Consider the following 12567-nt stretch of genomic DNA (forward strand, 5'->3'; position numbering starts at 1 on the left):
CTTGCAAAATAAATTATTACAGCCAACAATGGACCTTAGTTCCTTCAGAAGATGACTTGGTAATTCCTAAATATATCTGTGTAGAAACCAACTGTTGAGTCAGCAGAGAGGCCTGAGAGTGCTGCAGTACACTGTCTGACCCAAAACAGACATTCGAATCATCTGCCCTTTAGAGCTGGCTGGTGGAGAACCCTTTCTCATGCTAGCAGGAGACATCAGAGAGAAGTCAAGTGAGCTACTTCTTGCTATAGAGGACAAAAAGGCACCAGGGAGACTCATCCAGCTAGGAAGACCTACAAGGTGGACACAAAGGGTTGGGACAGTTAAATCCACAACTGATGGTCTCCATAACCAAGTCTCAGACCTCAGGCAGACCAGGCTGGCTGGAGATCAGGGACTGTGGTGCTGTGAAGGAACCATCTCCTCCTCTGAACCAGCTAAGAGCGGTGACAGTGTGACATTGCTGATAAGAGCAATGGGGAAGAGCTCTGTAACTCCAGGACACAGGGGCTACCCCTCTCCTCCTGAGGTGCTGCCTTCCCTCGGTAGGGTGACCCCATGGGGCAGAAGGGTCATGGGTCACCGCCAAGGATGGGAGGCTGCTGATGAGCTGTGGAGAGAAAGGGTGGCAGAGAAACATGATGTGAAGCAGGGTTTGGAGTGTGTTACAGTCATTTGAGAAGGAGTGGAGGGAAGGAACCTAGGCGCTGTACCCAGCAATAAGGTGTCTCAGCAGCTATAAGGTTAGGAGGTTAGAGTGCATTTTTTAAATTAGCTATTCTAATCAGTGAGAACATTTATTAACCAATCATCATGTAATAAATATGTTTATTATTAATCTTTCACATCTAAAATCCCTGTAGAAGATTGAAAAAGCCCATGTATGTTATTTTGGCAGTGTGAAAGGTGCAGAGGAGAGCGGCTGCACACAAGTGCCCTTGCCCAATCATGCAGCAACAAAACACACCAGCCTTGCAGTGGGACAAAGGTGGGAGGATTTCTGTGCCTGCTTTTGCCAACAGCTCTGCAAACCCTTTTCTTGCAGACCAAGGAGTCTCTGTCTGTGTCCCTCCCAAAGGAGTCATAAAATACAGCTTTATCCACCCTGCATGCAGTAATCAGACAGGCTTAAAAGCTTAAGCACTCATACGGTAGCAATGCTTACAAAGATTGCATCGGCCTGTTTGCCTACCTCAGTCCGCTTCTCTAATCTAGTCGCTTCTCAGTATGGACTTGCAGGGGCACATTGTTAGAGACAGAGGCAGAACACTGAACTTGCTAATAGAGAGGAAGCTGTTAAACTCATGTCTACGCAGGGCTGTTAAGAGCCTGGTGCTGCTGCTCTTGCTCCACTGACCAGCCAGCTGCTGGGCTGTGGAGCACATGGATCATGCACCAGGCATAGAAGATGGGAGCAAACAGATTTCTTCCTTTTATACTGTTTTATTAAACAAAGCCAAGCAAATCAAACCCAACCCCTCTGTTGATACTTCAGCTCCTCATTTGCTCAAGACCCCTTTCCACACCTCTGGAAGAACAAAAAGGCTGAAGAGTAGACGAGATCAGTGTCAAGAGCATTACACACATGAATATTTATCAAGGAAGACCAGACAGAGGCCAATTTGATGCCTTGCAGCAGCAGAAGCTCCGTCACCAACAAGTGGGAGGGGAAGGGTAGGTGCACGACATCCTTGTCTCTAAATTGGAGAGACATCAATTTGATGGGTGGACCACTCAGTGGATAAAGAACTGGCTGGATGGCCACACGCAAAGAGTTGTGATCAATGGCTCAATGTCCGGCTGGAGTCCGGTAATGAGTGGTGCCCCTCAGGGATCGGTGTTGGGGCCGGTCTTGTTCAACATCTTTGTCAGTGACATGGACAGTGGGATTGAGTGCGCCCTCAGCAAGTTTGCCGATGACACCAAGCTGTGTGGTTCGGTTGATACGCCGGAGGGAAGGGATGCCATCCAGAGGGACCTTGACACGCTTGTGAGATGGGCTGATGTGCAAGGACAAGTGCAAGGTCCTACACCTGGGTCAGAGCAATCCCAGGCACAGCTACAGGTTGGGCAGAGAAGAGATTCAGAGCAGCCCTGCAGAGAAGGACTTGGGAGTGTTGGTCAATGAGAAAATGAACATGAGCTGGCTTCAGTGTGCACTCGCAGCCCAGAAAGCCAACTGTATCCTGGGCTGCATCAAAAGGAGCGTGACCAGCAGGTAGAAGGAGGTGATCCTGCCCCTCTACTCTGCTCTCGTGAGACCTCACTTGGAGTATTGTGTGCAGTTCTGGTGTCCTCAACATAAAAAGGACATGGAACTGTTGGAACAAGTCCAGAGGAAGCCACGAGGATGATCAGGGGCCTGGAGCACCTCCCGTATGAAGACAGGCTGAGAAAGTTGGGTCTGTTCAGCCTGGAGAATAGAAGGATGCGTGGAGACCTCATAGCAGCCTTCCAGTATCTGAAGGGGGCCTACAAGGATGCTGGGGATGGACTATTCATCAGGGACTGTAGTGACAGGACAAGGGGCAACGGGTTCAAACTTAAACAGGGGAAGTTTAGATTGGATCTAAGGAAGAAATTCTTTACTGAGAGGGTGGTGAGGCACTGGAATGGGTTGCCCAGGGAGGTTGTGAATGCTCCATCCCTGGCGGTGTTCAAGGCCAGTTTGGATGAGGCCTTGGGTGGCATGGTTTAGTGTGGGGTGTCCCTGCTCATGGCAAGGGGGTTTGGAACTAGATGATCTTAAGGTCCTTTCCAACCCCAACTATTCTATGATTCTATGATTCTATGAAGAGGTTGGTCCATGCCTTTGCTGGGCCAAGGTGTGCGGGATGCTGGCAAAAGGCTCTAATTGTGCATGAGGATAACTGCAGAAGCCATTGGTCAGGAACAACACTGAGGGGCTCCTGGGTCTTGGAACAAAAGCTAAGTACAACACAGTTACGAAGCAAGCACACAATGTCCCTTCCAGTCATGCAATCAGCTCACAAACTGCAGTTTAGAGAAAAAACTCTAAAGAATTAACTAGAAGATGTTACCGTTCTGTGGGCATGTCAAGTGCTCATGATAAATCTTTTTCCTGAAGGAAAAAGCAAGGTTAAATCAAGCTACAAAGCCCATCAACCATGAGATTTACAGCAATCTAAAAGGGTTATGGGTTCATTTCTTAAACAGTTGAATTATGGCTGCTTCTGGGTATCAATACATTAAGCATGCTGACCCCCTCAGTGCTGTGGGAAGCTAGGGTATGAGCAACAATGGAGAGATCGCACTCGTTATGGTTTTTATGTGCACTTCAAAGTCACTTCCGAAAAAGAAGATGAGATAGTAGTTGAGTATTCCAGCCACGGACATGAGGAACAGGAACAAAATGATGCGCTTTCCAAACAAGTGACCGGGAGTACTGAGGAGATAGAAAGGAGAAAAAGCCATTTAACATTAATGCATGTCACCTCACGCAAGAAGTCGTCAGACTTTGGACTCTGTTGTTGAGAGCTGCTGAAAGACCTTGTAGCTGAGATGGATTGGGCAAATTTCCACTCTGTTACTTCAAGGCAGTTGCAAGGTCTTCAATGACATTTTCAGCATCCATTTGGGTCTGGATCTGGCCTCCTGTGCTCAGCATAGGCTACTGCTTACAAAAGTGGCCATTCAGAGGGACTTGTATGTCTTCTCTGCCATCACAGCCTGTGGGACAATCTTGTTCTGCATGTGTGTAATGAGCTTTTGTGATACAAAAGGATGGTTTTGTACAAATAGCGGCACAAACACACAAACACGTGTGTTCACAGAGGAGTGAGCAGGAGCCGCTGAAGCAGTCGCTATGTTCCTGCAGCTCCCCTCATCCCAGAGCCACAGCACCTCCCATGCCTCCCACATCTCTTCCCAGAAGATGTGGGCTTTTCTGTGCCATCCCATGTAAGCAGCCATTGCAGGCAGCACCGTGAGCTGTCAGCTGTGCCTGTGGAAGTGGCAGCATCCAGATGCACTGCTGCTACATCCCCAATTTCATGAAGAGGCTCTGCAAGTCCTTACCTCTGAGTCCTCTCCCCCAGGTAGCCCACGAAGTACTTCTGCCTCACAAACAGGTACATCAGGCCAGCAAAGGCAGCAGGAGCTGGGTAAAGGGTAAGACAACATGTTACAAACACCAGCCCAGGTCTCACTGTACGTACTGTTCCCATCCACTGCCTGTGCTGGACCGGGAAACTGGAACCTGCAGCCCTGGGTTATGGGATGAGTGTTGGAATCAGGTCGGAGACCTGTGCATGGGAAACAGAGCACTTGCCTGGCCATTGCTCTGGCTTTTCTAAAGACTGTGTGGGTACAATCCTGCCCACAGCTATGCCCACTGCACAGCACACACTCACCCCCATTGGAAACACAGTGTGCCCATGTCAGGCTCAGGAAGGAGGGTGCTGGCTCAGGCACTGTCTTTACCAGAAGTAAAGGGCAGCTGATAGATGCACTTCTCTAGGAGCAGGTGGAGGGCTATACTTTAGTCCAGTATCCATTTCTGAGCACATAAATAAGGACTTTCTCCTCAGTTCTAACTTTCCTCACACTTGCAGGCAAAACCCTCTCTTCTGGTCAGGAACTCCCCTTTTCCAAAAATAATAGCCACGGACCTCAGAAAAGTACTCATCTTAACCTCAGGCAAACTCAAATTGCATTGAAGGGGATCATAGAAATGCAGGTAAATATTCCTGGGCTGCCCCCAGCACTGGGAAGGGCTGCAGCTCTGGCAAAGTAATCAAATGAGCCCATTTCTAGTCCTGAGGGTGAATAATGTGGCATCCAGCATCCAAGTACTAAACCGTTCACCCAGAACAGAGGGATCTCATCTGTAATGCCTATATGGGAAATGACCCCGGCCCAGACTGTCCTGAATCACACCTGGGAACATGTCTGTTGGCATAAACGTGTCAAAAGGGTGCAGGAGGAGAATCACCTCCAAAGCACTCACCATCCCTTGCTGAAGGCAGTGCAAGGTGGAAGGGAAAAACAATCAGTGAGTGTTACCTGGGCTGCAGAGAAGTCCAGCACACCAGAGCACAGCGAGGAACGTGGGGTACGCGTGTCCGCAGTTCTGGCTGGGGAGGGATTTACACAAGAGAAATCAGAACTCGGGGAAATAGAAACAAACCCAACGTGTTTCACCAGCAAGCTGTGGATTTGGGCTGCAGTAACTACTGCGGGTGGGCTTTTACCGCCTGCCGTGCCTGAACACGGTGCTGCCTCACCCGCACCTCTGCTTCCCTGTTCCCTCACTTGGATAATGGATGCCTTTGTCCTGCCTGGTGAGGAAAACAAACCTCCCCGCGCACAGGCCTGGCACCTGGGAAAGCTTTCTTCCTCTAACCTGTTTGATCAAGGCACTTGTATAATAGATGCTGTGTGCTTTACTGGCCTGGAAAATCCTTGTAATTAAGTCACATTAATCATGTTACTGGCATTGAAAGCTGCTCAGAACCGACAAAAGGAAAACTGCACTGCAAATAGGAGTGTCTCACAGAGTTAACACGTGTCTCTGCAGGGGAACAGGAATGATTTCCATCTGCCTCCTTTGGCTGGGAATCCTTTCTGAGAGGGAAGCCCTTTGCCCTGGGCAGAGGTTGGACACCTGTGAAGGGCAGGACTTGGACATCCCATCCAGTTTCAAACACATCGTCAGTACTTCACAGGTAATAAAAAGTGTTTCATGTTTTCTCTTCTGGGTTGGAATTATCTCTCTTCTCTCCTTGGAGGGATGTCAAAGACAAGAGGTACAAAGCGGGAAGCCACGTGCCAAGGGAGCTGCTGTGGACCAAGGGGTTTATATGAGCTCTGCCACCGACCTGCTTCTCAGCGAGTTGGTGTCTTGCCACTGGCTCTTTCCTTTAGAGCCACAGTGCCTTGGGACACTGGCTGTACTTGTATCATCACCATTCCAGCATTAGCTACTGCTAGGTGAGATGGTTCCCAAATGAGGGACATTGTACTCAAGGGGCTGAAAGTCCAACATAAACACAGCACAGCGGCCAGCAGGGAGATGGGTTCACCAGCAAACATATTAGAGAACTACAGGTCTGAACACTGCTGCAATGCACACAGCAAGGTATTGCAGATGAATCCTTTGTTTGAGGGCATTGGGAGCCCACCTTTTGACTCCAAAAGGGTTTGTTTTAAACACTAATGAAGAGAGAAACAGACCCCTCTCTTCCCCCGCCAGCTCCTCAAGGCTTGCCTACTCACTTGGCAGTGTAGACACGATCGAAGGCGGAGGATCCTGATCGCTGGAACCCCTTGCTATTGCAGTATTTGCTTTCATGCTCCACTTTGCTCGCAAAAAAAGCTGTTAAAGAACCACAGAGTATTCTGAGATGTCATTCAGAGATATTGCAGAAGCTGGTCTTTGTGGTCTCACCTCTGTTTTCAAGAACACCCAGGCTGAATGGCAGGAGAGGACATGGGGGTGTGGAGGTGCAGGATGTGGCCAGCATCCTCACTCGGTCACCAAGGTATAACCAAACCATCTGTGCAAGAGAACAGTGCAGCGCGACCTCAGACATCTCCACAGGTCTGTATGTGACTGGTAGCAGGGTCTTAACCCTGAGCCTTGCTTCATCCCCGCACTGTACTTCTAACAGCCTGCACATCTGCTGCAGAAGTACAGCCCTGACTCGGCCCTTTGGGCCCCTATGGGAAAAAGCTTTCCAGCCAGAGATGCCAACCCCAACTCTCACTCTCTAACAAATCAAAGAGACAAGGGAATCTACTCTCTTAACACCCATTTGCCTAACCAGGGATGTCCTGTAGCTCTGGTTCATTTTCCAGAAAAGCCCATTGAGAACCTGGTCCTCATGCCTGATCTCTATGTGACCATCCTGTGCGTAACCCCCATTTAAACAACAGTGTTGTGTCAGGCTATTAGCTGCTGCAAAACTGCAGCACTTCAAGATAATGTATCATGCGCTTGACTAACACATTTTATCTGATGACACTAAACCAGAGACCATCCATCATGTATCTAAATACACCAGAGAGAGAGCCCTGGCAGGCTATCAGCTGCAAGCTTTGTACTGTTGTGCATCCCGTCACAGTGTACCCAAAGCACTTCATGGTTTAGAATATTAGCCATATATATATATATATATATATATATAAAACATAACATGCCAGGAAAGACATTATTATGACAATAGAAGTGTACACTGATAGGCTGCAGGATTTCATCCCTGGAATCTGAAGATTTACCCCATTTTTCCCCTTACTGATGCTGTAGGTAGGTATTTTGCATGTTCATTGCCTTCACTAAAAGTGACCGAGTACTTTGCTTTCCAAGATTGAGTGATTCCCTGAGTATGCACAGTCTTCCTCCTGGAAAACCTGCAGTGGTTTAAGCCAGTGTCCCCATCTGAGCCAGGCTACAGACCCTCCCACTGCCACCAGCATGGTGCACTGGTCGGTGCCTGGAGTACCTGGCCCTGGAGGACCCAGAGCAGACACCGTCCAGTGGCACAGCCACCAAGAGCTCTCAGCATCTCCATCCACCCATGACCTAAGCCTTTGGCATGGGGTTATTAACCTGCCTACAGGGCTGAAGCACTGCAAGGGGCCAGAGCAGAGCTGACAGACCACATCCAGGGGTGGTCCCTGCTGCAGGGCTGTGCTCCCATCTCAGCAACGTTGAGCTCCTGTTAACCTGGCATTGGGGAAATGGGAGACTACAGTGTGAAGCAGCTTGCAACCTCATGGTTATATTTCCTGCTCTTTACTCTGAATCTCAAGACAAGAGGGTGATTTCCCAGGTGAAATGACAGGAGTAAACAGAGCAGGGCTGGAGCTGAGGAGTGTAATTCAGCTCAGCTACATCAGGAGATGATGCCCTGAAGTTCCAAAGCTGCTCAGGCTGCCCTAAGCCTGAGCCACTGCAGTCCCACTTTGGTGAAGTTAATGTTCAAGAGTTCAGTCCAAGCCTGGCTGTTTCACAAGTTCATGCCAATAGAAACCATCCACTGATGCTTCAATCTAGTGAGTGCCCGATCTGTTCAGTGATGACCCCAAAAGCTTCTGAATTGCAACATCCCTCTGATGCAAGAACAAAACCGAAAGCTACGTGTGAGAATCAGCAGCATCCGGCCTCACAAATCATTCTGTAGGATCTGGAGATTCCCAATATGAATAAGATGACAGTAGATGGACATCAGACTGGGGCAGCACCACAACCCACTTCTAGCTTTCACCCAAACTGTTTTCTAATTGTGCACCAGTTGCAGAAAAGCATATAAACCTGAATTTACATGGTGCTGACTTCGTATACAGACAAGACAAGACAGTCAAGCAGATGCCCAAGCTCTTTGCTGAACCAAAGCCACAGCAAGAGTTCAGTACAACTGATACCTCTTGACAAGCACGTATGCCACCTTAGTTATTACATTTGTTGCAGGACTTCGTACAGTCCAGTCTTTCTAGACAGAAAGCCTGGGAGGAGGAAATCAGATGATGCCAGGTCTGAAATCATGGTTCAGAGCTTTGTGCCACTTGTGCTTGGCAAGCTAAGTCCTCTGCCAAGTGTTGCACTGCCCGCTTGCAGCAGTGGGGTCAATAATCTCACAGGCAGATTTCATTAGATGAAAGTGTGTGGCAAGCTGGAAGGCAAATGCCCACACTTCAGAGTGAGAGGGGAAAAACCTGGTATATGAAGTCATTTGGTTAAATAGCAAGAAATGTGTATTTGGCACTTACTGTGGTACACGCTGTGATCCCAGCATGCTGTATTCAGGCAATGTCACACACTGTGCATTTACCAGAAACCAGCACTGGGTTAAACCATGCGGTATATAGTGCCTATGTCGAAACCCAACCAGTTCACATCACTTTTTTGTTTTTGCTTTCTGGCAGACAGGCTTCTGTTGAGGCTCCCACCACTTCCCCTCTCTGCAGCAGCCCAAGAATAGCCCATTTACTAGGATTGAACTATGCTGAGTTTGCACTTCTTGGGAATCTCTCATTCCTACCAAGAAGCCTTCACAGAAGATTGCTTGCATGTGCATCAACCCCTCATCCCACTGTTGGCTCTCCTTGAATCTGGGCCATCTCAGTGTAGCTGGGATAAAACACACTCCCTTCTCTGTATTCTGTGCAGAATTTCCTGCTAAATTGCTTAAGGACTTGCAAGAGATGATGATAAAATTAAAATGAGAAGAGAAACTTGTTTTATTTAAAAGGCCCTGAAGAATTGTAGGGACTATAGAGGTCTGAATAAGAGCTGAAAAAAAGAAACTTCTCCATTACAGGAAATACGCAGTGTTCTTGGGACTGCAGTTAATTGAGATTAGTTGCCCTGCAGGACCTGGAGATACAGGAAAGCAATAGAGTTGCCTGCCCACAGATAACCCAAACACTCCTCAGATGAGTCGTGCAATTTTGACCCCTTCGTCCAGCTCTGTGTGAAGGTCTGACCCATCACAGCTCACCAGAGCCCCAGCCCCTCACCATGGTGGCAAGGCTCTGGCTGGAGGGCAGCTCTGCCTGCTCACATTAGGGACTTCAGCCAGGGAAGGAAGTCTCACTCATCAAATTGAAATGTATGTTGGCACAGGGTACCCCAGCATGTTAGTTCTTTCATTAGCTGACATCTGTACAACAAACTCACTCCAGAATATCATGGACTAGGACCATGCGACTGACAAGGTACTGCAACAACAGCATAGAAAATTACATGTTTAGAAAATCATTTCATTTCTAAAGCCAAAGTCATGTCTAAGCATACACACAGTTATAACCAGAGATTATCTATCCAAATTTCAGATCAGCATACATCATCCTGAACTTTTCTCATGTCCCCTTTAGCCCTTAAGCAAATCCTTATTTCTGTCTTACCATTCTGGACAACACTTATCAAGGTGACAATGGCGAGGAGGACAACGCTTCCTAGGGTTTCCTGGTCCATTTTGCCTGCGGCTGCCAGGGCGGACACTGCAGCCTCTTTGGCAGCCCAGCCCTACAAGCATAGAAGGAGGAAGTGAAGGTCTTTCTTAACTTGAATCATTAACGCTTCCTGTGGCTTCACAGGAGAGTGGCAGCACTTCACCCTGCACTCAGGTGCCTGTCAGAGAAGCAGAGCCACAGGCTCACTAACTCGTTATACACAGGTGAAGCCCAGAGAAGCAAGAAGTTAGGTGTCTGTGATCTAAGAGGACATATAATGTAGGAATATATCTATATCAATAACTCCTTGGAAGACTATGACAGCTGCCAGCATTCAGCAGGCTCAGGCTTCACAGTTGTACCCCAGTTTTAGCAGTCAACCCCCAATACAGCTGAATGTAACTGCTACATAATGTTCATGCCTCGGCTTTGACCCTGTGACAGCAGAGAAGCATAGGCTGCAGTACTGGACATCTGCAGAAAGTCCCAGAGCTTCTGTCAGATCAGTGGAAAGAATCCTCATCCAAAATACACATCACTCGCTGCCCCTAACTGCTCTGCTCCCTTTTGCTCGTATTCTGACAGGGAAAAGCCTTCAAGAAAGCTTGCCTTTAGTAGGGATTTAACACTAATTCAAGTAGTATTTTCACCAGACTGAGCCCTAGACAACTTCTGCCCTATCTTTCTGTTTCTACTCCACCACATGGTACCCGAAAGGTCTGAGTGCCACCTAGCATCCAGACCATGACAGTATAACTGGTGACCTCTCCCTGGATGGGGGACAGCCTGGTAGGAGTTCTCAGCAGGAGCCAAGCTGCAAAATCCACCTTGTTCAGCAGTGACACATTTATCTACAGCTCTTACCCAGTCTCTCTATCATGCAAATTATTATCATCTGCATTATTAGATATGGAAAACACTGAGGTACTTTGGGCACAAGCAAATACAAAGCAACACGCTGAGAGGCAGGTGATTAACATTGTGAGTTCTGACTTGCTGTTAACTCAATCGGAAAAAGCTGTCCTTCTGGGAGAATCTTCCATACAGTCCATCCAGACACAGCTGTGTGAGGAGCAAGGCCATAAATGTATCAAGGTTTAGATTTGGCCTGGTTTTAACACTTGGCAAATTTGCTTTAGGAAAAGAAAACACAAACCAACCAATAAAAGAACAAACCCAAGAACAAAGAGAGAAGCCCAACAGCACTTTGAGAATGTTTTTATTCTATTTTTCCCACAAAATGGTCTTTTCTTACTTGAGCATCAAAGTTCATGTTTTGAGGTCTACTGAGCACAGGATCATAGCTGGTATTTAAGGATGGTATTTAATGCTAAGCTTCCACTAATCTGAGGAGGAAAATCCATCACCTAAAAGCGGTTACGGAATTAAAACAAAGGAGGAATATGTCCAAGCAGAGTCCAGCACTGTGACTGTGAAGAAAGGACCTGTGCATGGACATATGGTGGCAGGACTCCCAGTCATCTTCCCACAGCAGGCACTGATCCTTCACTTTCTTCTACCTGTTTTATAGCCTGCAGCTTGCTTTTGATTTACAAGGGACAGTGAAAGCAGAGGAGCCCGCTCTGAGATCTGCTCCAACTTGCACACACACACTTCCCTGCTTTCAAAGACTTCCCAAAGGTGGCTTCAGTTCAGCAGGACTCTCATGTTAAAGGGGGTAGGAATCAGGCTGCTAAGGTTTGAAGTCACCATAATGCTAAAAACCCCCATAGGAGGAGTTTATGCCAGCAAGTTTCCAAGCTGGCTGATCCAAGCTCCCAGCCCACACCCATGTGCTGGCCAGGTCAAGGGCTGAGCTGCCAATGCCTTCACTTCCTCCTCATCCTGCTCTTTGCTTTCACCTCTTTGCTTTGCTGCTGCTCAGCGCCTCTCACCGTATCCTCACCCCTGCTTTGCTCTCCTGTTCTGCCCCTTCTGATTCTTGCCTGTCCCTGGCACCTTCTGGCACTGCAGGACCTGCTGGCAACACCACTGGAAACCCAGTCACTACTTCCTCTTGCCAAAGCTCACTCTGAAGTCATCCCTCACATATGAGAGGAGGAGAACAGGGCTTCACCCTTCTCCCTGCAAAAAGAACCACATGACATCAACTCCAGGGCTTGCTAAGCTGATCTGGGGGTGTGCAGGGAGAAGACAGCTTTGCCAGAGAGAATCTGTTTGGTATGGCTGCCTGAAAGTAAGAACTGCAGGGTTTTGTGTTTTTATAAGGGTAACATTGCTCTGAGTGCTCAGCTTGAGGAAAAACAGAGGAAATCAAGAAGGTATGAGGGGCATGGAAGAAGATGTCCCATCCGTTTACCGTGGCAGATGAACTTGTAAATATAGTCTGACAGAGCAGACCTCCCTTGCAGGGGGAACATTGTCTTTTCATACTCTCTGGCACTGGCATAGCTGCAGGATGAAAGGAGGCTCTGGTAATGTTTTTGCAAATTGGGGAATTGCCTTGGCAAGGGAGGGCTAAGGTGGGGCCAAAATGATTCTGCAAACAGCTCCTGCCACAGCTATACATTAAATTGTTCCCTCCGTTGGATGGCTCTTGTGTCTCCTTTTGCGGAATACACTTGGGTCAAGTGAAGTTGGCACTACTGGAAAACCCTGTCCACCTGGGAAAAAGATCAGTGCAAGACACTT

At 48.0% G+C, this 12567-nt stretch overlaps 1 protein-coding gene across 2 annotated transcripts; it reads right to left on the reverse strand.

Moving 5' to 3' along the window:
* Positions 1 to 2606: 2606 nt before the first annotated feature.
* On the reverse strand, positions 2607 to 9971 carry ALOX5AP (arachidonate 5-lipoxygenase activating protein). Of its 2 annotated transcripts, XM_080613117.1 has the most exons (6): positions 9868 to 9967; positions 6410 to 6518; positions 6238 to 6337; positions 5026 to 5096; positions 4039 to 4120; positions 2607 to 3406 (listed from the first exon to the last, which is right to left on the reverse strand). In XM_080613117.1, the coding sequence occupies exons 1-6, from the start codon at positions 9868 to 9870 to the stop codon at positions 3244 to 3246; spliced, it is 528 nt and encodes a 175-aa protein (XP_080469243.1). In that variant the 5' UTR covers positions 9871 to 9967; the 3' UTR covers positions 2607 to 3243. The 2 variants fall into 2 exon arrangements, with proteins under 2 accessions (XP_080469243.1, XP_080469244.1); XM_080613118.1 differs by lacking the exon at positions 6410 to 6518 and having other exon boundaries at positions 9868 to 9971.
* Between the last annotated feature and the right edge of the window lie 2596 nt (positions 9972 to 12567).

The sequence above is a fragment of the Psittacula echo genome (genome assembly GCF_963264785.1).
Source record: "Psittacula echo genome assembly, chromosome: 3".
NCBI classification, from domain to species: domain Eukaryota; kingdom Metazoa; phylum Chordata; class Aves; order Psittaciformes; family Psittacidae; genus Psittacula; species Psittacula echo.

Coding starts and splice junctions, on each gene's coding strand:
- ALOX5AP (XM_080613117.1), bottom strand. Junction 4,121..5,025: donor TGGACTTCTCTGCAGCCCAG/GTAACACTCACT, acceptor CCCTTTACCCAG/CTCCTGCTGCCTTTGCTGGC. Junction 3,407..4,038: donor CTGGGGGAGAGGACTCAGAG/GTAAGGACTTGC, acceptor CTATCTCCTCAG/TACTCCCGGTCACTTGTTTG.